Source organism: Canis lupus, chromosome 35 (genome assembly GCF_003254725.2).
Source record: "Canis lupus dingo isolate Sandy chromosome 35, ASM325472v2, whole genome shotgun sequence".
Lineage (NCBI taxonomy): Eukaryota > Metazoa > Chordata > Mammalia > Carnivora > Canidae > Canis > Canis lupus.
In genome coordinates this window covers 19621939-19649241 of record NC_064277.1, presented here as the reverse complement: position 1 = coordinate 19649241, position 27303 = coordinate 19621939, and the positions used below count along the sequence as shown (strand labels likewise).

The 27303-nt window shown below is 37.6% G+C and overlaps 1 protein-coding gene across 7 annotated transcripts in view; it reads right to left on the bottom strand.

Moving 5' to 3' along the window:
* Positions 1-27303, bottom strand: part of CDKAL1 (CDK5 regulatory subunit associated protein 1 like 1) — a 663852-nt gene that overhangs the window by 260288 nt on the left and 376261 nt on the right. For all 7 annotated transcript variants that reach the window (XM_025443462.3, XM_025443470.3, XM_025443473.3 and 4 more), the window contains one exon: positions 12449-12615. In XM_025443462.3, the coding sequence (XP_025299247.1) occupies positions 12449-12615 (167 nt within the window). The remainder of the gene's footprint in view (positions 1-12448; positions 12616-27303) is intronic.

Here is a 27303-nt window from a genome sequence, read left to right as displayed (position 1 = left end):
TGAAAAACCCTGACATATCGTGGGGAATCTAGAAGGCCATATGTATGCATAGGACTGTGTGTAGTCAAGGTTGTACATGTACTCACTAAAGACCTAAGAAGGCCCTCTGCCTTCACCTCTGGCTAAATCTGAAGTTTTGCACAACCAGAAAATAAAGCTAAAGACATAGCTGTAAGCAGCCTGACTGAGCATTTAAGGTATGTTCCAATATGCTCTTCCGTGAAGAGTGAGAGACTTACGGTTCTAGGCACTCAAGAAAATCAACCTATCAGATGACCACTGAGCTAATCAGGTAGAAACTTCAATATCTACACATAACAAAAATACAGACTTTATTGAATTAAATTAACAAAAGTCACTATACAAACAACAACAACATACTGGGAGGTCAGAGGACTATTTGATTTCCAGAGCTTCCACACTATATTTAAATGTTTGTTTAAACATCTAGTTTTCAGGGAGAAAAAAAAAAAAAAAACATGCAAAACACACCAGGAAAAGAGTAGCCTATCATAGTGACTGTCCTGGCAAAAGCCTATATAGTACGACTTTAAATCACCATTTTAAGTATGTTCATATGTGTGTGTGTGTGTGTGTGTGTGTGTGTGTATCTATATATACCTATATCTATATATAGATATAGATATATTTTTTTAGGGAGTAAAAGAAAGCATGAGAATAATGTCTCACCAAATAAATAATATTGATACTGAGAGAGAAATAAAAAAAAAAAAAAAAAAAAAAAGAGCCAGACAGAAATTCTGGTAAGAAAAGTACAAGAGTGGAAACACAAAATTCACTAGAGGGGTTCAGTGGGAGACCTGAGCAGACAGAAGAAGAAATCAGCAAACCTGAAGACAGGTAAGTTGAGATTACTTGGTCTCAAGAACAGAGAGAAAAAACAATTAAAAATGAACAATGCCTAAGAAATCTGTGGGTACCATCAAGCATACCAACACACACATCATGTGAATTCCAGAAGGAGGCAAGGAAAAAAGGCAGAAAGAATATCTGAAGAAATAATGGCAAAAAACCTCTACAACTTTGAAGAAACGTTACACATTCTAGAAGCTCTAAGTAGGATAAACTCAGAGATCTATCCAAGGTGTTTTCACAATTAACCTGTTGAAAGAGAGAAAATCCTGACAGCAGTAAGAGAGGAGCAACTTGCCATGTTCCATGGATGCCCAATAGGATTAACAGCTGATTTCTAATCAGGATTCACAGAGGCTAGGGGAGCCTGGGTGGCTTAGTGGCAGAGCATCTGCCTTTGTCTCAGATCGTGAAACCAGGGTCCTGGGATCGAGTTCTGCAACAGGCTCCCCGCAGGCAGCCTTCTCCCTCTGCCTATGTCTTTGCCTCTCATGAATAAATAAATAAAATCTTAAAAAAAAAAAAAAATCAGAGGCCAAAAGGCACTGGCATGACATAAAAGTGGCTGAAAGAAAAAGACTGTTAATCAAGAATTCTAGATCCAGAGAAGTTATCCTCCAAAAAAAAGAAGAAAAAAATTAAGACATTCCCAGATAAATAAAAACTGAGAAAATCTAGCAGATCTATGTTAAAAATACTAAATGAAGTTCTTCAGGCTGAAATGAAAGGATACGAGGCAGTAACTACAATCCATATGAAAAAACACAGAGCACAGGGGTGCCTGGGTGGTTCAGTTGGTTAAGTGTCTGCCATCAGCTCAGGTCATGATCCCAGAGTCCTGGGATTGAGCCCTGCATTGGGCTCTCTGCTCAGTGGGGAGTCTGCTTTTCCCTCTCTCTCTCTCTGCCCCACCCCTTGCTTGTCCTCTCTCTCTCTCAAATAAATAAATAAAATATTTTTTAAGAATGTTAAAAAAAAAAAGGAAAACAGAGTGCTGATAATGAAAGCTATACAGATAAATATAAAAGACAGTATAAACGTGGTTTCTGTTTGTAGCACTTATTTTTATCTTACCTAATTTAAAAGACAATGGCATAAAGTACTAATTGCAAATGTGATGATGAGGAGTACCTGAGTGGCTCAGTTCGGTAAGCATCTAACTCCTGATTTTGGCTCAGGTAGTGATCTCAGGTTCATAAGATTGAGCCCCATGTCAGGCTCTGTGCTGAATGTGGAACCTGCTTAAGATGCTCTTTCTCCCTCTCCTTCTGCTTCCTAGCCCCCCACTCACACTCTCTCAAGCTTTCTCTCTCTCTCTCTCTCTAGAGAGAGAATTGCACATTTGCAATTCTCTAGAGAGAATTCTCTCTCTAGAAAGAGAGAGAGAGAAAGAGAGAAAGAGAGAAAGAAAGAAAGAAAGAGAGAAAGAGAGAAAGAAAGAAAGAAAGAAAGAAAGAAAGAAAGAAAGAAAGAAAGAAAGAAAGATGTTGACTAGCATATGTTGTACAAAGATATCTGTATGACAATGACAGCAAAGAAGGCAAGAGGGTACTGAGGTATATACATAAGCAAAGTTTTTGTATACTAGTATAAAGTTGGTATTAATTCAAAGTAGACTGCTAAAAATTAAGATATTAACTGTAGTCTCTAAGGTATCCACTAAGAAAATAACTAAACACACACACAGACATTTACATAGATAAAACAAGAGAATTAAAATGTCACACTGTAGAATGTCTGTTTACTACAAAAAAAGGCTGTTATGGATTGTACTGTGTCTCAAAAAAGATACACTGGAGTCATCACCTCCAGTACCTGTGAATATGATCCATGGGAAACATGGTCTTCATGGATATAATCAAGTTTAAATGAAGTAAAACTTAATTCAGATGCACCCTAATTCAATGACTGGTGTACCTATAAGAAGAAGAAATTTAGACACAATGAAGAGAACACCATGTGAAGACTGACATAGAAATTGCAGTGACGTGTCTATCAGCCAAGGGATGCCAAAATCTGCCAGCAGCCACTAGAAGCCAGGAGAGAGAAATAGAACAGATTCTCAATTCAGAGCCTCCAGAAAGGAACTAAACCTGCCAAACTCTGACTATTGGACCTCTGGCCTCCAAAACCGGGCGAGAATAAATAGGTGTTATTTTAAGGAGCCTAGAGTGTGGTACTTTATTACATCAACCTTAGGAAAGTGTGACATAGGCACTAATAGAAGAATAGAGGAACAAAATCAAGAATTTGTTAAGGTAGGAAAAAAACGAAGGCTGGAAACACAGTAATAGTAAATTAATCAGAAGATTAATCCCTGGGGCAGCCTGGGTGGCTCAGCGGTTTAGTGCCACCTTCAGCCCAGGGCCTGATCCTGGAGACCTGGGATTGAGTCCCACATCGGGCTCCCTGCATGGAGCCTGCTTCTCCCTCTGCCTGTGTCTCTGTCTCTCTCTCTCTGTGTCTCTCATGAATAAATTTTTTTTTTTTTAAAAAGAAGATTAATCCCTGAAGTTTCAACTGATCAGAATGTAGGCTGATATTCCATGACACTAGATAGTAAAAATTTACATAAAGCCTGCTTTCTAGATATATTTTAACATGTAGTATGAATGAATTATATTAGAGACAGACTTAGCCATAGTATTTTTCTGTAATCAAATGTTTCTTTATATGTAGCAAACTTTTCAGTGATTTTTAAAAAACACACAAAAATACATGCTATAAAAAAACAATATATTTTCCCCCTAAATTGATGAACAATTAATTCAAAATTTCTTTCAACATCACAGTTTGATTTTCTCTGGCCCACACGCGGCATCTCAGATACTGAAAAGATTTCTTACACATGGGCTATTCATGCCCATTTAATCTATTTGACAGTTTTGCTACATGACATGCAAATAAAGGAGTGATTAACAATAATCATAAAAACCCTTATGCTTCTAATCTAGGGCACAATCATTATTTACTGTTAAATGACATTACAGAATTTGGGACTTAAATTTTGAAAGCTTAACATGCCGATTATTATTGTAGTATGCAAAGGAAGATGTGGGGAAAAAAAAACAATACATTCTGGACCTAGAAGTAACAAACAATTTAGTAGATTAGACACAAATGAAAGCAAACTAAGAAACTGCACTTTACTTTCTGAAAAATATGCAGAATGTCACTCTACTATTCTATGAACCATTAACTTCATTACCAACCTTTCTGTTCTACACCATGAATCATCTGAAAATTCCATTACCCACCTGATATAAAATATGAGGATTTCATTTTACTAAGTGCTGAATTAGCAAGTGCCTAAGGTAGCCTTTCATAGGCTATCAGAGCAAAGAAATCAATAGAGAAATGATCCTAGAATCAAAAGGAAAGTATAAAGGAATGACCGTTGATTGCCTCATGTGTTAGCTGCTCTCTGTGCTTTATGAAGGTAAGTCAAAGGCAGCTTTTCTCAATGGTTTGAGCATAAGTGACTTCCTAAATTAATGAGGAAGATAAAGCACGTAGATGGTGTATTGTGGAGTTTGAACTATACTAATTTTGACAGGTGACATGGAAGCCTTCTTAGCTACTCCTGTGAAATTAAGGATTCAGAGGAATGGCAATGTGAAATGCCTTTTAAGATGCAAATTAAACCACATACATATCTAATGTCCTCCTTTATAAACAGAAATATACATGGGAATACTAAAAGATGGAACAGGAACATTTGTATGCCACAATTGAAATATGTAAATTTCCAGGCTTCCTAAGTATTCTAGAAAGTATTTCATATGTATAATCTCCATGATATATAATTCTTGATATAGCTAATATATACTATATTACATGTTATATATATTAGGTATGTATCTAATTATATAATTTCTAATACATATGTTCACATATATATATTTTTTAAAGTATTTTGTTGTGTTAAAAGGGATCTATACAGAGAAACATGGTTCCATATATTTGACCATGGTGTCAGTTTCTTTACAGAGCACATGTTGGGGCTTTTTCACTTATCATCTTGACACATGTTTTATCCCTACACACTTTTCCTCTCAGGAAATATCCTCTTTATTCTCAAAAGAATAAATATCCATATGTCATCAGATTTCATGAGCAATATTCAGAATTTTAGGTCAATGACAAGGGGGAAAATGATATTAGAGACCGAGAGAAATACGGACAGCTTTTACTACAAAGTACATTGAAGCATCTTATGGTAACCAAAAATGATTTGATGATTTATATTCCCACACTGGGTCTAGACTCCCACCTATGCTATCTGGTAATTCAGAAATGGGAACTGAGAATAGCAGTGAAGCCCACAGTATAGGTCTCTGTAAATTATTGATGACCATATAAATAGAAAAATAGAATTTTTAAACAATGCATTTTCCATTGTGCTTCCCAGGAAGACAGAGGTAACCAGTCTTTTCAACATGAGGAACATTCATCCACAAAATAGCTCATTTTCCCCTGAAAATTTGGGACAATAAGCATAAATAAAATTCCTGACAGAACCTTTTGAGTTTCTTGGCTGTGAGAGGAGCAAAAAAGAGTCATTTGTTGAGATCACGTGTTTCTGAGTTCATTTATTTTCTGGGTTCTTGGGTCTGCATGGAATCACGAGGCTTCGTCACCCAGACGGGATATGACAAACAGACTGCAGTAAGAAGCAATAAGCTATGGAGATTTTTCAAGAAAAGTTTAGGCTTCTTGCACGGGGCTCAGAGGCTGGAACCTGACAGAGAAAACAAATGAGGAGCACAGGAATGAAGGGGCAGAGATGGAAGGGTCTGAGCGGGCTCTATTGAAGCTTTGCTGATGCGCACATGCCAATCCCAAGGCACAGAACTGTAACGTGGGGAGGAGCCTGTGATCATGCTTATGTGGAGGAACATTTTCATTTCATCTTTCATCACAAGTAGTCAAGTCATTTCACAGAGCTGAGGCCTCCCCTCCATCCTTCCCTTCCTTTCCCTTCCAAAAGGGCTGCTCCCAGCATTCAGTGTTAGGCTCCCATGAAAGTCTGAGAAACTTGTTTTATGGAGGCTTCAGCCTTTTAGTATTTGATGCCCGTTCCCTTCCCCTAGATTTTCAGGTAGGCACAAACTTTGGCTTCCAATTTCAGAGGTGTTGGGGATCTCTTGAAATTCACAAATGCCAGGTTAAGAATGAAGTGCTGATGGTTATAATTGGCCAGAAAAATGGGTGTCCACAGTCAGATCAAATCATACACGGATGTCCCAAAGCTAAATATGGATGGCAGAAATAGAAAATTTCTCCTTTCCACTTCTTGCTCAAAATAAATCATCTAGCATGTCCTTCCATGTATTAAAAGGGGGAAACATTTTGGATACAACAGAGCAAAGTCTATTTGCATATTTTTTTATTATTCTGAAAAGTATAAGCCTTATGGAAAAATCATTTTAAAGGCCCCCATGTGAATTATTGACTTTAGTTTGGAAATTCTATATTGCTTTGATGAAACAGAAGTATAGTAAAGCACTGAATTTGCTATTATTTTGAAACTATAAGGCAGTTTTTAAGTGTGCCAAGCCAAACATATTATTAATGCTCATAAATTACTATGTGACATATTTATTGTCTTTTACCAGGTAAATTAATTTTGATAAGTATATAATTACGTTAGAATATAAGATCATTTAAGTGGAAGTAAATATACAATAATCAAGGGTAGCGGAGAACTGATTTGTTAGTCATTATAAGATTTCTCAACTAAAAGCTGATGCAACATTTTAAGGATCACTATTTATGATCAATCTCAGATCATATAACAAAATACACTAAATGTAAATCTTGTAAAAAACTATACATTTTAACTGAACTGAGATAAAATGTAGTATAATATCATTGTGAATAGTATTTTTAGTGATATTTTACAGAGTAATATAAATTGAAAAACAAGTAGTTTGATCTGTTTATAACTTTGAATATAGGTAAGTCCTTAATACCAAGCATTTGCACTCCAGATTAATCAACTTGCCCTCTCTGGACCAGGCTGTAAGTAATGTACTAAAATTCTGATACAATTTTAAGACCTGCAGGAATCTTAAGAGAGATAACAGTTATTTTAAATTATTCATAACACAGGGAGAACCAGAATAGCTTAGATAAATAAAATCCATAGATACATCCTATATCCCCTACTGGTCAACAGCTTTAATATCTTTTCCTTACCAGCCAACCCATAAAATGAAAAACAAGACAAATTGCCCGACTTTAATTTCTCCTCCTTGACCATCCACTGCTGACTTCTCAGATGGGAGATTATTAAAAAAATAAAGCAAAACAACAACAACAACAAAATATTGAAAGCTAAGGAGCAAGAAGGAGAAGAAAGAAGCTAAGGGCCTAGATCTAATCTATAAATTAAGTAATCATGCAGGGAGCTCATTTAGTCCAGGTAGTTCTAAAGATACTATTATTATATTTCAGCAGGGGAAATAAATAAAATGCATCCCTTGGATGGATTTTCCCTCAACATCTAGTACCCTCTCACAGAAATGTGACTCATAAGTAAGAAACACACATGACAGTCATCCACAAAGTTTTCCAAAACTAGATGCTCAGGATAGATAGGAAGATTCTTCAACATATATAAGACATGCAGTAAAGGAACAGGTAAACTTTGGAGCTATCAAATCATCCTGTAATATTCATTAAGTGCATGTTATCACAGGCACTGAAATACAAAGGTGTGACCAAGACAGTCTCTCCCTAAAGACGGTAACAGTTTTGTTGGATTTACATGTAAATAAGTAAAGACAGAGCACCATGACGAGTGCCCACAGAGATATGTCGCACAGAATCTGACAAAGCATGGAGGGAATCTGGGAAGCATTAGGGAAGGCACTGTGAAAGATGCAGTACAGGATAAAGCTTTGTAGAGTCAGACAAGATAAGAAACCAGTCCAGCTGCTAGCAGGTTCTACAATGTGGCTTCTGAACCAATAAAAGGAGTTAGCTTTTTTTATATGTTTGTTTTATTTTTTATTTCTTTTTACATTTTAAAATTTAAATTCAATTTGCTAACATGGAGTATAGCACCCAGTGCTCATCCCATCAAGTGCAGGTAGCTTATTTTAAGAAGGAAAAGAGATAATGTATGGAAAGCAATCAGTGTGGTTTCTTGAAAATAATAAGCACTCAATACATTGTACTGATATTATTATTTATACAGTCTTGAGAAAAGGTATCAGCGATTTCTGGTGCCTGAGGAGTGGGAGCCACTGTATCACTGCCACTGGCTTCAAGATGCCCTGTGGGGTTCACATGTATTATGCTGTCTGAGTTCATACCTTAGCTGTGAGTTGCCTACACCAAGCTGGAGAGCAACAACAAGCAGTGTGGTTCAGGAGTGATCCAGGTCACAAGCCACACTGCCGTCTGTAAGGTCGGAGTTCACTCGAGAGGAACATACCAGGGTTTCTGCCTTAGCAATATCAATAGGAGACCAAGCACAGAGCAAAAATATCTCTTATCTGCCATGATAGGGCAATATATTCTTCAACACATGTAGTAGCAGATAATAGTACATCTGATTAACTCCTTATTACCAACAGTTATTGCGTAGTAAGAATGGAAGGAGAAAAAGTTAGAGTAAAAACTGCAGGAGTATGAAACACGTAGCATACCCAGGAGGCACCACAGGGTACTCAGGGACGAGAACATAGGGGTGCACTGGAAGAAGGCCTCTTCAGGCCACTGTACGCCAAGCTAAAGAATGTGAATTCTTCCTGTGGGTAATGGACAGATGCTGAGGTCTTCAAGGTGAGCTGGGCTGTATCTATTGTTTTGACCTTATGTCCATATTTAATAAGTATTACATAAAGTTATACTTATGTTTCTGCAATTCTAGGGTGCTTTTCCAAGATACATATATGTAAGTATGAATATTTGAGATTTCTTTGTCAGCGGTATCATCATTTAAAATGAATCTCAAATTATTTTTTAAGGCAGCAATATGTTAAAATTAGGGTTTGTAGATGTTCCAAACAACATTTGACTACTTGCCTGACTGTTAAAGATTAAGAATTCTCCCCCCACCCTTTTTATTCACTACACATTTAATCAAGGTCTACTATATAAAGTGCCACACATAATGTTAGACTCTTTTTTTAAAGTAGGCTCTATGCCCAGTGTGGGGCTTGAACTCATGACCCCGAGATCAGGAATCACATGCTCCATTGACTGAGCCAGCCAGGTGCCCCTAGACTCTTGATAAAACCTTAAAAGTGCATCCTATGTTAATTGAAATATGCATCTTCTGTTCCTATGGAGATTTAATAAAAAGTAGTATCAACGGATCTATTTTTCCACATGGTATTTTTAAATATGACAGATACTCTGAAATTTCCCTTTAAATGGTTTCCCCTTTGTTGGACACCTGGGTGGCTCAGTTGGTTAAGTGTCTAACTCTTGATTTCAGCTCAGGTCATGATCTCAGGGTTGCAAGATGGAGCATCATTGTGTCAGGCTCCGTGCTGGGCATCAGCCTGTTTGAGATTCTTTCTCTCCCTCTGTGCTCCCCACTGCTCTCTTTCTCTCTCTCTCTCTCATTCTCTCTCTCTCTCTCAAAAAAAAAAATTCCCCTTTAAACTGTTCAAATACATATATACATACATGAACAAGGAAGCAAGCAAGCAAGCTGGTAAAAGGATTTTTAAGAAAGATCATGAGCGGTAGGTGAATGTGAAGTAAACAGAACAAAGGGGAAGAGAAAGAGTGCAGTAAAGTGCTCTATAATTAAAGTCTGATGCATGCGGCATCTTCCAGAAACCTAAGAAGGCATGGTCCTATCAATATAATTCTCGAGGAACCCCTCTGTGAGGGTATTAAAGTATCAGAGTAGTTATTTCAAGAGTGGGTGCCTTCTATCCCTACAGTTTTAGAAGACATCACCATCTGTCATTCACTGGTGTTCTTTTTGTTCTGTTTTGATTTTTTTTCTCCAGTTTTCTTTTTTTCTCATTGGGGAACTCTCTCTAGCACTCTTTAGATAAATCAGGTAATTTCAGTCGAGTGCCTGAAGCTTAGTGAGAGGAATAAGCTTACGTGCAATGTATTGAGGGGTACAGGCTGAGGCTCACTAGGTTTGGGCTCCCTTCCCTAATGTCCTGCTTCCACTGGGGAGCCAGGGGAGCCTCTGCAGCTCAGTTCCCTTTCCTGTGACAAGATGACTGATGTGTTTGGGGAACACTGTAAGCTCTGGGCTCTTCCACTCAGAGGAGGAAAAGAACTGCCAAGGCCAAGGTGTAAAGGTCTTGCCAAAGCGTCAAAGGAAGACTTTGCAAACTCCTACCGTCTGATGGCGCGAGTCTTTTACTTTTGCACACAGCTGTCTGCCTGTTTCATTTGCTCTGTCTTCCTTTGGATTGCCTTCTCCCCTGGTGTGGTACAGCAGGCCTGGATTGCTCCCCACTTATCAAGTGCAGGGGACTGAGTGGCTTTCTTTGGGGCAAACTCTCACCCCTGCAGTTCATTTACTCTGTCGTCTTCTTTGGCCTCTTCTGACCAGACTCTTAAGACTTAAAAGTTCACGGTTATTGAGTGGGCTGTATAATTTATTTTTTGAAGAAGGCCCTTCCTTTTTTCATTCTTTATTCCCTCAGTTATGGAACTACCATTGGGTAGGGTCCATCCAGATATGGATAGGATAAGGTCCCTGCCTTGTAAAAGACCACAGTGGAGGAGGGAAGGCCACCATTACAGATTATCTGATGGCAAGAATTGTTGAAGGATAACATCATGACAGTAAGAACTTGTTATCACTCCAACCACAATCAGAGAACCAAACACCTGGTGTTTTTCCAGGTAAACTGTAAAGCTATGTTTAGCAACTTCTGTTGATTTTTAGAAGCTTTCCTGGAGTATCTACTTGGAGGTCAACTACTTTAGATACTGAGCAGTAGGATCTGCGATAAATGTAGCATGCGTTTCTGCAACCTTGCAATTAATTGAAGTGCTGAATTTATTCCAAGAGGTACTTTATTCAGTCATCTCAGAGCCTATGATGATTTTCCCCCTTATATTCACCCCCTACCTTGAGCTGTGCTGATTCTAGCTATTATGGCTTCCTTGATCCTCAATGAGGTTTTTTCAAACCACGTATCTAGCATATCGCCTGGTGCATACCTTGTGCATTTACTTCAAACGCAGAAAACTACTAGAGCTCTTAGAATATTTTATTTTTACACTTGCTATTTTCAAGTGTTGGGTCAAAGGATTATGTATAAACAGACATACCTGCAACTTATTTTTAAGGCAAATCTTAACTGTCCCACACTGTCCAAAGTACCAAAGTTAACTCATCAATCATAGATCTTTACTAAAAAGATCTGGCAAGGAATCTGTGAAAACTGAAATTGCTCAATCTCTTCACTGTATATTTATAATTACCAATCAGATTGCTACCAAATCTGTTTTCATAATTTCTAAAATACATTGCTGATGGTAGGGAGGCTTTTCTGCCCAACTCCAAGTACAGGCTTCTGATCAAATTAGCAGAAACAATCTTTGCATTGTTGATGATTCATGGGATTTGCACGCTAAATTTTAGCAACTATACTCGCTTTTAGATTTTGGAATTTTTTTTCCTGCACAAACTGACTACAAAGAACATAACTGATATAAACATAAGCAACTTATTTCTATACTTTGCACATGGTTTTCCAACAGCAGTTATTAGATTTCTTATCCATGACTACAGGTCCAATGTAATTATTTTATTCCTCAAATAGGAGTCATGGATCCCAGCATGCATTTTTTTCATTTAAATGGTTGCTCGCCTGTCTGGATTTCTTGCTTATATTCACTGTGGCATGTGTCATCACATCACACTGGTACGTGTGTCTGTTTTTCTTGTTTCATGGTAAGCCCCTTGAGGGGAGGCAGCTGACCTGGGGAAGGAATACAAATAAGACCAGGCATCTCCCATCACCACAACCCCTTTGTTTTCACAGTGACCACAAGAGAATCAAGGAAAAGAATACCAAGTTCTGTCTCTCCGGGATCTCATTTTGCCCCTAACTATCCCCAGACAAAGGGAGGAGGTGTGAAACATCCTCAAACTTGCAGCCCAATATCCTCACTGACAGGGCTAACAGCAGTTAACATGCTCACGTATGGTTGCAAAATTAATGCAATGTCTTGGCACACGTGAACTAGACTAGACCAGGGTCCTAAGTGGAGGAATCGAGGCAAATTTATGCAATGGGAGTCTAAGGTGCTGCAAAGAAGAAACAAAGAACTGTGACAAGATGGCAAGTGCTGAAAAATCCAAGCAACATTAATTAATGGAGTGCAAGCAAAAACAAGATGTGCAGACTGACAAAGAAGATGATTTGAAATTCTCCACTAATTCTTGGTAACGTGGGACCAAAAATAAATAAATAAATAAATAAATAAATAAATAAATAAATAAATAAATAAATAAGTAAGTAAGTAAGTAAGTAAGTTTTAAATATAACCATGTGATGATGCTGAGGCTGCCACATTGTCTGGATTGGTTCACATCTGTGTCAGCAGGGAAATGGGGTGCTTTTTTCCTTACCTCCAGATGCTCTAAAATATAGGGTGGATTTGTCATGCCAAGCCTTAGCATTGCTCCCTCAGGAATCACTTCAACCAGTTTCCACAGCAGTGCAGGGAGATTGGTGCCAATGTCTCTGCCATAAGCCCCTGTGTCTTCACTGGTCAACCATATCTCACAAACACCCTCTGTGAATCAAAGGAGATAATTAACAAATCTGTTGCAGAGCTGTTTCCTTCATCATACAGCTGCTCACTCTTTTTAATGCAGTATTACTCAACACCATTATGCAGGCAGTCTGGGTATTCAATTGCAGAGAAAAAGCAGCTTATCCCATGGTGGCACTGGGTTATTAAGTTCATTTCATGAACACCAGAGAGTTACAACAATGCTGTAAATTATCAGTGCGTCCTATGGAGTGATTAACATTCACAGCCAATCAGTTCAACCATGCTTCCTCCACAGCACTTTGATCAGGACTAAAGCTACAATCCCATCACAATGAATACCGATTTTATGAAGCACCACAAGCCTTGGAACAGTCACTCTGCAGAATAGGGACTATCAGGAGTTAACTCACTAATCAGTCTGTCACCAATCCAAAGAAAAATGTCAAGTGTAGTTAAGGTTAAACTTGCAAATTATTAATTATGAGGCACCCATTTCTCCTGCAGTAACTATTCTAATTTGTTTTCTTTATTCAATTAAGAATAGAGTGCTCTGTACTGCTGCGTTCACAGAAGTCGGTTGCTGTATAAACTAAGTATTTGTGTCAAAGAACCTGTTTACTGACAGCTTGCATCCTATTTTCCATCAATCAGACTTCAGGAGAATGTATGTATGTTTTGTTGTTATTGTTATAAAGAATCCTGACTTCAAATATTATGGCCTGCAATAACATCCTTCCAAAAATCAAAAAGAAATACTTCTGAATAACCTAGTACCATTTAACTGAACTGAATAAAACAGAGTTAGCAAGAGCCACCCAGGTTTTCAGAACCTTTCTGAAAGCATATTCGATTAAAGGATTAGCTTATTTTAAAAGGCCAAATGATTCACACAAAGCTAAGACCAACAATCAAACAGCCCTGTGAAATTTGTTCATGCTAAAAAAGTGATTTGTTGCTTCAGCAGAACGTCAGCACACTCGCAAGGCCCACAAAGATGACAGCCTGACCCAAAAGTATACATTTCTTGAAAGAATCTTCAAATTTTAAATTGTCTTTAGTTGATGGAAGAGAAGAATTTTAAAAATACATTTAAATATTCCTAGCCAAGAGAGACAACAAATAAAACACATGGCTTTTATGTGAATATAAACTTAAAAACTTATAGAAAAGAGAAGCAGGAAAAGTAAGGATCCTCACTCTGATGCATTCCACAGAGGGGGGAAAAATGTACATGAAGTTGAGATTTCCAATAACTATTATTTCCTCTAGAATAAGAGATATATTTACTTTACCAAATACCAGCCAAACCATGTAACAACATGCTTCACTTTACCCTATTTGTCTATCTTTCGGAGACCTGCACCTCCTCACACACACCCACACAACACAGAAAATACAAGGATAGAAATAAAATTTTAGTTTTCTGAAATTAAAAAATCAATAACTTAGCAGAGAGAACAGGAGGTATTAAAAAAACCTAGCTCTATTTAAAAAGTTGGAGATGTTTTCAGCATTTGCAAATCAGTAGTGCTATGAATGTATGGGTTTTCCTTATTTAAATTAAATATGTAGTTCCAGAAACCAATAAACATTTGCTTAGTTTTAATCATTTAATAAAAACTTTTCTTGTCAAAAGAAACAGTCTGCCATGTTCATAGGTTACCTTTGTAGTCTGACAGATGTATAAATATTCTCTGTACATGGAGTAAATATTTTTCTATTTTAAAAAGAAGGGTGGCAATTAGTGGTATCATCTTTATTTTAATATTACATATGCCATCAGACACTGGACTCCTACAACTTTTATTTTATTTTATTTTTTTGGTTTGTTTTTAATCTTATCACAAAATCCATTCCAGGAAAGGAGATGGCTAAGTAACAACATATACAGATTTTAAAACACTCTGAAAGAGGTTATAAAAACAGGACATTATCCATGATTTTCCAGTTACTGGCACTTGAGCAACACAATATGAATATTTTAAAATGAACAGAATAATTTTAATTTATAATTTTTCCATCCAAATGGTTCCATGTTACGCCTTATGTAGAGAGAACGAGTTCCTGGAACAGTGCCTTGCTGTTGCTCGATGAATATAGAAAGGGGAAAAAAATCACTATGAATAGGAATGGAAATAACATCCATGCAGAAAACAGCAGCCAGCTCTTAAAGCTGCATAGGTGGGGACCAATAGCCCCCTGGTGGGCTGAAACTTCAAATTAAATCACATAAAGAGGAAGCAGCTGTAACACTAAATCAGCAACAACAGGAATAATGGTCTTGATGTCTCCAAGATCAAGGCCGCTAAAATGCTCTGTATAATAGCAACCTGGCTTAAAACACAATGAAATGAGAGAATATGCGCAAAATGTGAAAATCCCTGGACTTTCGGAGAATTGTGCCTTGCCAATTCAATCCAGAATTTGTCAAAGCTGATGATGCTCTTCATCAACGTGAGAAAGTCAGATTTTTGCAGCGTTCTATTTCCAGAATTCTACGGAGTTCTGAGCCTTCCAATCATCAGGATAGAGAAAGCCATTTCCTAATAAAGGTGAAGCTAAACGCAGAAACCCTGTCCTGACATCCTTTTCTCCGGGAAGTCTTGTGATTATTGGCTGTGCAAGCAGTTCCTATCAGGTCAGCTTGCATATGAATTCACGAGGGAAAGTGAATGCTCCAGTCTGTGATCACTAATGGAGACCCGGGCATGCTTCTAGCTGCACACTTAATTGGCGATACTTATGGACAGAAGGGTTTGCCTAAACAGCTTCATTCCTTAAGGACTTCAGTTATGAGCTATATTCCTTTGCACATTCATTTCTTTATTGGTCTATCAAACATTTATTAAGCCCCTACCTACTATGTGCCCTGCATCAATTCCAGCTCATGACAGACATGGATTCATCATTAAGCTTCTGGGAGCTAACTCTGGCTGTCATCCAGGCACTGGCAAGGGGGACATTAGCAGACAGCCTGGGAACTGCACAGACGTCCCTAGCAGGAGTGCAGAGGCAGAGGGGGTGGGTACTGGGGAACACAACCTTGGAAACCAGAATGAGAGTCAGGAGAGCGGGGTTGGCTCCAAGTAAGGATGATGTCAGCCAACATGAGATAGGCCCAGTCTGCACTCTAACGTGGACGTTGATGAAAATGTGTCAGGAAAACAAATGCACGTAAATAAAAAAGAGATGCCGGCAGGAAGAGTGGAGATAAGAGGAGTGAATGCCCAGTAAAAACTCCCAGGGCTGCAAAAAAAAAAAAAAAAAAAAAAAAAAAAAAAAAAAAAGGCAGGAGGTGGGAAAGTGGGAGGCAGAAATTAGTTTTTTATAAGCATTCGAGGAGAGATTTTTACTTTTTCCTATAACTGTTCATCCAACTGAGTTTTTGTTCGTGTTCCTGAAATTGTTCCAGTTGCCTTTCCTAATGAGCATTAGGTTCATCAGATCATCTCTCATCCTTTTGCTGTTATTCGTTCCGGTGAAAAGAAGAACAAACACTAGGAAGAAATGAAATGCACCTTGCCAGGGAAAAATCCTTTGAAAAGTTTGGTTATTAGACCCCATTACCATTTTATCCAAGTAATTATGGATCAGCCTAAAGCTGAAACACACAGTGCTTTTCCCCCTGAAACAGAACCACATCCACAGCTGGATTCAGATCTCTGCTCCATAGTAATCTGAGATGACAGAAGACAGAAAAAGGAGGAGACATAAAAGGTTAACAATAAAAGAAAGATAATATCCTCAAATAAAAGAGTCCCACAACAAAGAAAATCCTTTTTTGAAAAATCAAACTTTGCCAAAACTCAATTTCAAAAGATCATGACTCACTGTAACTTGTCCTATGTGGGGGCTTCACTGTAATAAACGGAGCATGTGGGTGAAAACTGACTTCAGCTAATCAGAGAAGGGATTTTTTTTTTTTTTTCCCCCTCCAGCAGACTTGCTTTTTACCATTTGGAAAATTTCTACCATACTAAGGTGTTTCACTGTTTCCACTGGGAGTAGAGTCTCTAGAAGTGAGGATTACAAAAACAGGGAAACTGTAAACAATGATTATATGGGATCGGAAGTTAAGGAGCACCAGACAGCCAGAAAATCTTTATTTGTGACATAGAATTAAAAAAAAAAAAAGGCATCTCAAAATCTGCTAGGTCTTTCTTCCTCAGAACATGCTTATTCTCCCCTTCTCCTGCTGTCTTGTTTCCCCATCATTAGCCTTGTCTTCCCTTCCTTCTCTGGGGCCTAGCCCCTCTTCCTTCCCCAATTCTGGCATTCAATCTCCATTTCCCTCAAAGGCCAATAAGGAATATGAATTAAACATGCATTATATTGTATTTATTTAATATGCATTCAATTCTCTGCTTTTCATTCCTGATGCTCTCTTTTAAGGGTGACAAGGGAATATTAATTAGATTTTTATGGGTTCTTTTTTTTTTTTTAAAAAAAACTTAGAAAATTCACAAATAAATATGACCCTCTGATTAGGCATTTGAAGAGTCATAGAAACTTCTTCAATGGTGATGTTTTTAAGTAATAATATACATAGCTCTCCATCTAATTAGTCTATCCACTTAATAGTGAGACAATATAACTTCTTTGGGCCCTTCTAATCCTATCATTGGATGCTCAAGAGTTTTATAAAAAACTTTTTCCAACTTAAAAAAAAAACCTGAAATGACAATATTATTAAGGATACCATCATAACAGGACCAACCATGGCTATTCTTCATAGAATAACGATATGCACCACTAATAAAAGATCCAATTAATAGGCCACCATCAAAGACAAGTATTAATTACCTAATTCTTCAACTATATCATTGTTTATACTACTTTTGGGAGCTAACAACAGTTATCAGAGACATGAAGGTGTTTTTTTTTTTCTCTTTTTACTTTGAACAATGTTTCATTTACAAAAAAGTTTCCAGAGTTGTACACCTAATGCCCATACCTTCTTCACTCAGACTCCCCAACAAAATTTTGCCACATTTGTGAGCTCTCTCTCTTTCCCCACCCTTTTGCTTGCTCTCTCTCCAAATGGACAAACACATATGATTTTTTGTTTGTTTGTTTGGTTTTTCCTTGAAAATTAGTTGCAGACAGTGTGGCACTTCAGATCTGTATATGTCAGCATGTACCTTCTAAGACCAAGAACATTCTCCCTCATAATCACAATACAATCACTACTCTTGGCAAAGCCAACATTGGACAACACTCTCACTGTATTCCAGTTCCAGTTCAAGGATCCCCCGGTGACAACGGGACCCAATGCAGCACCCCCATCCCTGGGTTGGACATGCCTGTGTCCACACAACACATCAGTGTGACATCTCCACTGACTATGGCTATAGCCCTGCATGAAGGACTTGGGAGCTAGATGCTGTGGGATCACCATGGCCCTTGCTGCTGTTTTGTACTCTACACTTGGGTTTTCAATTAAGCTTAATGGCTTTTTCAAAACATGATTTGAGGGCAGCCTGGGTGGCTCAGTGGTTTAGCGCCTGCCTTCAGCCCAGGGCGTGTTCCTGGAGACCCAGGATCGAGTCCCGAGTCCCACGTCGGGCTCCCAGCATGGAGCCTGCTTCTCTCTCTGCCTGCTTCTCTGCCTCTCTCTCTCTCTCTCTCTCTCTCTGCGTTTCTCATGAATAAATAAAATCTTAAAAAAAAAGAATGGCTTGAAGGTCTAGTTTTCTAGACCTTTTACAGTGTATAGTATTTTACATAACTGAACTATATTAAAAGTTTGTTCATTAAAAAAAAAAAAACCAAAAAACTGAATTACTTGTATTTCTTTGTACAAGTCCTGCAGCTCAGGCCTCTGTGCTTTAGCATATGCTGTTCCCTCTTTCTAAAATGTCTTCCACTCGTCTTTGCATAATGAATATAATCTTATGGGAAATTTTCTTGACCACCCAAACTAATTCAGATGTTCTCCTGTGCTCCCAAGCATCTTGTGCAAAATTTTGTATCACAGTGCATTATATACTTAGTGGTTTGTTTCTTTCCTCTGATAGGACGTAGGCATCAACCGGCAGAGGTGCCTGACAAAACCTTGCTAATATATATATGCCTAGGACCTACTACATTGCATATAGCACATAGGAAACACTCAATAAATTCTGGTTCCATCTACATACATAGTACATAGGGTGTGTGCACAGGAGTACACTAGGTTCTGTATTAGGCAGTGAGGAAATACCAAATTAAATTTCCTTTAGACAATATGGAAATGCAGCTTGAATGTGGCCAAGTGTGTTGCATGGCCTCTTAAACTTTACAGAAGATTAGCTGTCTTGCCTATTATCTATAGTGATAGCTGGACAGCACAGCAAGTGAATACAAACTGTTTTCGTTTTTTTGTTTTTTTTCTTTTTTACTTAAAAGTACGATTTTCTGGGATCCCTGGGTGGCGCAGTGGTTTGGCGCCTGCCTTTGGCCCAGGGCGTGATCCTGGAGACCCTGGATCGACTCCCATGTCGGGCTCCCTGCATGGAGCCTGCTTCTCCCTCTGCCTGTGTCTCTGCCTCTCTCTCTCTCTCTCTGTGCGTGTGACTATCATAAATAAATAAAAATTTATTTAAAAAAAAAAAAAGTACGATTTTCCACTTACAGGTAAGTTCAGATAGATCAATTAAATTTTAAAATTATCTTTTTTATTGCTTTAATAGGAAGAGTTAACAGAGTATTTGCAGTGCTACACAGAAAAGAAGTTGTTGACATAAATTGATTGTGTTGTCACTAAGCAAAAGCAACCTGTTTATTTCTTTTGAAAGGTCATAATCAGAAAGAATACCGTTTATTTTCATACTCCTACAAGAATCTGGAAATAATGGAAAGTTAAAAACAAACTAAACACCACAAAAGGATGACACACTTACAGAAAACCAGGCATCTGACTCCCTAGCCTCCAAAATCAGCAATAAGCCTCAATGAGGCAGATTAAGTTTATCCTCTTAATCCTATAAAATCCATAAAACAGTGTGTTTTATCCCATATATGGGCTTTTCTAATACTCCTAGAGAGGATACAGACATCAGTGTCGATGAATGGTATTTTAGAGGGATACAAGGAGAGAGGTTATATACGGTCTTTAAAACACCAAGATGTCCCAACAACACAGATATAAAAGGAAGTAGGAAGAGGAAAAGAAGAACACGATGCCTACAACACAGTATCTTGTGCTCAGAAAGGAATTAGTATCAACTGATAGTGGTGATGGGTAAAAATTCCTCTAGATTCCAAGACCTAGTTAAGGAATGGGTTAGAGTGTGAAGCAAACCATTTTGCATTATTTGGGTGAATGAATCCACAGAACGAAGGACAAACAGAACTTAAATTTTACTTATTTATTTATTTTTAAAAGATTTATTTATTTATTCATGAGACACACACAGAGTGAGGCAGAGACCAGCAGAGGGAGAAGCAGGCTTCCTACAGGGAGTCCGATGCGGGACTTGATGCCAGATCCCAGGATTGAGCCCTGAGCTGAAGGGAGACGCTCAACTGCTGAGCCACCCAGGCGTCCCCAAAACTTAAATTTTAAAAGGACAGAATATTTTTAGAACTGATATTTTATGGTCCTAAAGGTCTTTCTCAAATGTGAACACCACCACAGACCTGAAATTCTGTAGTTCACCTATACAAACAGGACCTGAAATTCTGTAGTTATCATTGGGGAAATTGGACTTTGGATATCAAACTTATAAATGAGTAATTTCAGGTACTTAAACAGCAGATATAGCTTTCTATTTTCTATCACATTCTTATATTCATTTTGGAGGTATACTAGGTTGATAGTTTAGGTGTCCTAATGCAAATAAAACACTGTCCATTCATTTATTCATTGCTCAATCTTCATCTAGCAAGTATTTGTTGGGTAGTATAATGTGCTGGACATTGTATAAGATCTTGTTTTTTTAAAAAAATATTTTATTTATTTATTCATGACAGATGTGCAGAAAGCAACAGAGACAAAGGCAGAGGGAGGCAGGCTCCCTGTGGGGAGTCCTTGATCCCAAGACCCCAGGATCATGACCTGAGCCGAGGGTAGATGCTCAACCACTGAGCCACCCAGGTGCCCAACTGTGTAAGATCTTTTTTTTTTTAATTTTTTTAAATTTATTTATGATAGTCACAGAGAGAGAGAGAGAGAGAGAGACAGAGACAGAGACAGAGACAGAGACACAGGCAGAGGGAGAAGCAGGCTCCATGTACTGGGAGCCCGACGTGGGACTCAATCCCGGGTCTCCAGGACTGTGCCCTGGGCCAAAGGCAGGCTCTAAACCGCTGCGCCACCCAGGGATCCCGTAAGATCTTAATGAAATTTGTTCACATGAGAGATACAATAAAATAAAAGATGAATAATATTTTATCAGGTGTAAGTAAGTGCTTTAAAATGTTTAAAAGTAGGATAAAGAATGAGTGATAAAGTGGTTGGGTCAGGACGCTGTTGTTTTTGACAAGAAGTAGTCGAGGAAGACTTAGGATGACATGAAACCTGAATGAACCAAGGCAGTAAGTACACCATGTGCATTCAGCTGAAGGAAGAATGCTTGCAGCAGAGGGAATATAAGATCCAGCATCAGCATGTTTATTGTTCCCAAGCAACCACAAGGAGGTCAGTATGGGTGGGGTGAAGTGGTGGAAGAGAGGTATTTGTGGTGAAAAAGAATTATAAGATGGGAGCCAGTGGTGGTGTAAGTTGTTAAGAGGTTTAAGATCATAGAGCAGAGCTAAAGGAACAAACATTACATGTTGATAACCTATTCACTGTCATAGGCAATGAATATGCAAGTTGTATATTATACTTGCTAGTGAAAGCTCTCAATAACTCCATGTTTTAAGATATTTTCGTGTTTAAGCTCATGAATATTCGGTGCCATTTCAGAATTCTCAAATTCACTATACTTGGTATATAAGAAGAAACAGGAAAAGGAGTAACAGATAATGTCAATGTCCAGTCTGGCTAAAAGAAATTCTCACTCTTTTTTTGGAGGGAAAATTTATTATACTGGACCAAAATGCCTGAAATCAGACTCACAAAATTAAATAGAAACAAGTAAAAGGAGTCTGAGACCAGTAACATATTTATGCCATTTAGTTGGTAGCACCCAGAGGGAAAGGAGGTAGTGCCAGTCTTTTATTTCTTCTCTTGTTTTTCTCCCTTCTACAGGGCCTATATATTACTAAGGAGTCCCCAGCTTCTCATTTCACAACATTTAAGTTGACATCCACCAAACAACATTTGCCACAAACTTAGACAGTCTTCAGAGTTTGAACCATTACTACAATTTCAAAAGGAAGGACAAATAAGAATACATAAAATACAATCCTTTCTTACGAGGCAGGAAAAAGTAAAGGAAAAATGAATTTTTCCTTCATTAAAAAAAAATAGGCTCACCCTCAAGAATCGATTACCCACACACCAAGTAATTATACTGATAAATAGCATAATTCAGGTCAGTTTGGCTCTTTTTAGCTACTACACTTTGGCAACTGACCAAAAAGTGGGTTAAAATATTCTTGTGTTTAAATGTGATGTAGGTTTCTACATTTCTAGGTTTGATGTAATTGAGATCTGAATTTTTTTTTTTTTCCTGGTGAATAAAAAGTAAAAAATGGGGTAGGGGTGGGGTGGTGATCACTGTTCCTATATAATAAAAGAATAAGGTCCAACTCTAAGACAAAAAAAAATATTTAAACATTTGGAAGTTCTACAGACATGCTGGTAGTTGTGTCTTAAGGAAAAAAGAACCATCAGAATAGGAAGGTCTGATAGATACCCCACATATCAAAGATTTAAAATGATCAGCTACCTCTTCAATTTAGAATTTCTATTAAGAAAGCACTACAAACATTTAATAAATGGTGATTTTATCATCTATTATAGTAAAATAGCATATATATCAATAACCATCTCTATAACTTGACCAAGCTATGTTAGTCAAAATTATTTCTACCAATGGGTATTTCACTGGAGGAATGTATAATACCTGGTATAAATTGTGGACTCTGGTCATCCTGATGACAACACAAATTTTTTTATTAAAAGGAAATACAGTGAGGACTATTTCTATATGTGAAGGATTAACTGTTACAGGAACTGCCACAATACTATAAACAGCTAGGAAATTTGACAATGTGTATGAAATAAGAATCATCAGACAAGTAATAACAGGCAGTGCAGGACTGTGATTTTTGAAAGAAGCTAACAAGGTGAGTCCTATGATTACCCATCCTATTTCCTGAAGGCATTTTTCTAGGCCACGGTGCAGAAAAGGGAAAAGCAAACAGAGTCCAGTGATCTTGCTAGCTGAAAAGAGACTGAAACTCAGAAAGCTACAGTTGTACACAGGTTTAAATATTACAGACGAAAGAGTTGCACAGAGATGGAGCTCCAAAGATCAGCAGAGGGCTTCCCTGAAGTTAGTGTGTCTGAGTATTATCTGGACATCCACAAGAGGAAACTAAATCCTAAGGCCGGGGAAAGAATCACAGCAAAGCAGTAGGCCACACAAGTACTAGAAGTCATGCAGGACCAAGGATGATTTGTGTTCCTATAAGCCAACAGAAAGATCTTAGAGTACACATCTGACTGGATGGAGTCCTTAAAAGGCTATTTGCCTTAATGTTTGAGAAAAATTTGTGTTAAACTAAAACCTGCTCTAGACCTATACTAACAGACCTTAAAAGAAAGCCTCAAAAGATCAACATAATTTCACGTAACTTAACTCCATGAAAGAACAAAGTCCAAAACCCTTTAAAGGAAAACAAAATCCAATGTTTAACAACATGAAATTTAAAATGCCTAGCAGGGCAGCCCAGGTGGCTCAGCGGTTTGGTGCTGCCTTCGGCCCAGGGCGTGATCCTGGAGACCCAGGATCGGGTCCCACATTGGGCTCCCTGCATGGAGTCTGCTTCTCCCTCTGCCTGCATCTCTGCCTCTCTCTGTGTCTCTCATGAATAAATAAATATTTAAAAAAAAATACAAATAAAATGCCTAGCATCCAAACAAAAATTATCAGACATGCAGACAGGAAAGGAAACACTGACTATAATCAGGAGAAACACCAATCAATAGGAAAAGAGTCATGAATGACAGAAATGATGAAATTAGCAGACAAGGACACTAAAAAAGCTGTTGTAAATGTGGTTCATGTACTCAGAAAATATGAATATGATGAGAAAAGAAATAGAAGGTATTAGAAAAAGACCCTATTGAAACTTCTAGAGATTAAGTTGAAGACCTAGTGACATAAACTATCCAAAATGAAGCGAGAGAAAGAACAGAGAATAAGAATGAACAGAGCAGAACACCACCAAACCAAGTAACACACGCATAAATAGATTCCCTGAAATAATGGCTGGATGATTTCTAAATTTGTGTAAAAGTATAGACCACAAATTCAAGTAGCTCAATCAACTTCAGAAAAATAAAGAGAAGCACACTAGTGTATTATAAACAAATTGCTTTTTTTAAAAAAAGAGTAATGAAGAGAAAAATATAAAAGCTATTGGGAGTGAAGGAGGTAAGGAAGACATGCAGAGGCACAGGCACAAATACATGACAATAAAACTTCTTGTCAGCAACTGTGCAAACCAGAATGTGATGGAGAGATAGCCTCAAAACACTGAAAAACTGCCCTAGTATTTTGTGTTTAATGAAAATTTAAAAATACCTGTTAGTATGAGGGCAAAATAAAGACTGCAGACAAATAAAGTTGAGAGAATTCATTGCCAGCAGACCATTAGTCTAAAGAGTAAGAAAAAAAATCTTTTTTTTTTTTTTTAAAGATTTTGTTTATTTATTCATGAGAGACAGGGGCGGGGGGGAGAGGGAGAGAGAGAGAGAGGCAGATACACAGAGGAAGAGGCAGGCTCCTCACTAAGAGCCTGATGCAGGACTCGATCCCCAGACCCCAGGATCACGACCTGAGCCAAAGGCAGACGCTCAACCACTGAGCTACCCAGGCACGCAGAAAAAAAAAAAAAGAAAAAAAAGATCTTTAAGCAGAAAAGAAACAATTCCAGATGGAAAGAGAAGCACCGGAACATACACAAAGGAAAGAACAGTACCAGAAACTGGTAAATCTGAGAGTATACATAAAAGCTATTTTTCTCACTTTTTATCAGTTCAAGATATATTTGACTGTTTAAAGCAAAATATTGTTGAGTCTATATGCAAAAAAAAAAAGAGACAATAATACAAAAAAATGGAAGGAAGAAACAGAAGTATACAATTATTATTTTTTTAATATTTTATTTATTTATTCATGATAGGCAGAGAGAGAGAGAGAGAGAAGCAGAGAAACAGACAGAAGGAGAAGCAGGCTCCATGCCAGGAGCCCGACACGGTACTCGATCCCGGGACTCCAGGATCGCGCCCCGGGCCAAAGGCAGGCACTTTAGTGAGCCACCCACGGATCCCCAAAATTGGTAATTTTTAGAACTTCATTCAGGATCCACAGATTCCAGCTGACCGGACTCTAGTAGCTCCAAACTGGCTGATCTAAGAGAGAGGCTGGTTGGTTTGTAACCAAAATTTCCTACAGATCACTAGTTCTCAAGTTGGGGTCCCAACAGGGGACATGTGGCAGTATCTGAGGATGGTTTTGGTTGTCACTGCTCAGACCAAGGTGCTACTGGCAGCCAGTGGGTAGAGGCCAGGGACGCTGCTACACACCCACCCCCCAGCGCACAGGACAGCCCCACAGTGAAGGATCATCTGGCCCCAAATGTCAACAGTGCTGAGGCTAAGATGCCTTACTCCAGAGAGGGCGGTGGGGTCACAGGCCACAGCCACTGGCTGGAGAAAGGGCCCAGAAGTATACAATTATTATACGGCTCTTATGCTCTAAATGAGAGCGTCATATTATTTAAAGGTTGACTGTGATAAGTTAAATATGTATATTTGAACCCTTGAGCAACCCACAATCAGTCAGAGGTGTATCTTACAAGGCATTAGTGGAGATAAAATGGGATCACAATACTCAATCCAGAAGAAGATAGGAAAAGAAGAAAGAAAAACTGATGGGAATTATAATGAACTATTGATGGAATCATGGAAAGATACACACAGGAGGCTTCAATATTATCTTTAATTATTTTTTTAAAAGTCTGAATTGAATATGATAAAATGTTAAAATTTGCTACAGCTAGTAATTTTTTAACTGTCTCAACTTCTAACTAATTATGTTATTTTTCTCTATTTTGGAAATGTTTAATACTTTAAAATGTGAATGACAAGTAATAGTCCCTGTGATTCAATAAATATTAGTAAAGTCCACCTTTCTCTATTTCATAAAACACTTGAAAGAAGCCAAATCAACCAGTGAAGTCAAGGCTTTTTAATTTAAGTAGTTCTATAAGCATAATTAAGTGCAATGACCTTTATTAAATTCTGCTATGTGAGGCTAATCTAGACAGCTAATATTCAGTATTTAAAAATAGAATGTTAACTGTCCTATAGCCAAAGGGAAAAATGTGAATGCCATTTAAAAATAACTACCACACAGGGGTAAAACAATGTTAATTTCTTACCATCAGTAATTCCACTTTTCAAAGAAAAATAAAATACAGTTGTTTGGTGACACTGAGAACAACAAACCAATAGCTCCAATGACCTCATCGTTTTCCCTTGCCCCAGTTATTCCATTCAGGGCTCTCCAATTTGTATCCAGGTATGATATTAAGACTTTAATAATTCTATACTTGAGAGTGAATTAAGGTCACTTTTTCTCTTCATTATCTATCAACTGGCCACTCACCATAATTCACTAAAAACAGATCCCACTAGATCTTTTCTGTTTTGGATACTATGCCTAGCACAATACATAGTAGGATAATTAATCAATGTATTTGAATAACAAACAAAGATAATTGTAAAAATCATAGTTGTCTAGTTAGAAAATGCAAGACTATCAATTTCACTTTATAAACAAAGACTCTGAAGATCAGAAAGATGAAGTGGACTTGCCCAAAGTTATATAATAACTAGTAGCAGAACATGGATAAGAATTAATCTCTTAACTTCCAAGGAAGCAACTTGAATGTAATATTTTTTATGCCAATTAAGTGACTGAAAGACAACCTCTATACAACTTTGACTATAATTATGGCAACGTGACAAGTACCAACTAAAATCTCAAAAGAAAGAAAGCTTTGTAGCGTTAGAAATAAGAAATGACTGAAGAAAACCAAAACAATGCATAAATAACATAATGAGATGCATTCAGAGTATAAGCCTGCACTATCTACTATGGTAGCCATCAGCCAACTGTGGCTATTGAGAGCTCAAAATATAATTAGTCCAGACTGACTCTTGCTGTATGTATACAAATGCTGAAGATTCTGTGAAAAAGGAATGTAAATATAAAGAATTTTAATATTCATTATAAGTTGAAATAATTGCATATGCATACACTGGATTAATTAAAGTATCTTCTAAATTCACCTGTATCTTTCTACTTTTCTAACATGGCTACTAGAAAGCTTTAAATTATATACATGGCTCACATTACATTTTGATTGGACAGCACTGTTATATAGACAATAGAATTGTCTACAATGCAGAAATGAAAGAATATGAACTTTATTAATAAATTATACTTTCTTCTAAATAATCAAGAGAAACTAAAAATTCTTCAGTTGAATACCTGATAGATATAAAATGTTATACGTTATATATTTTATATTTCATTTACT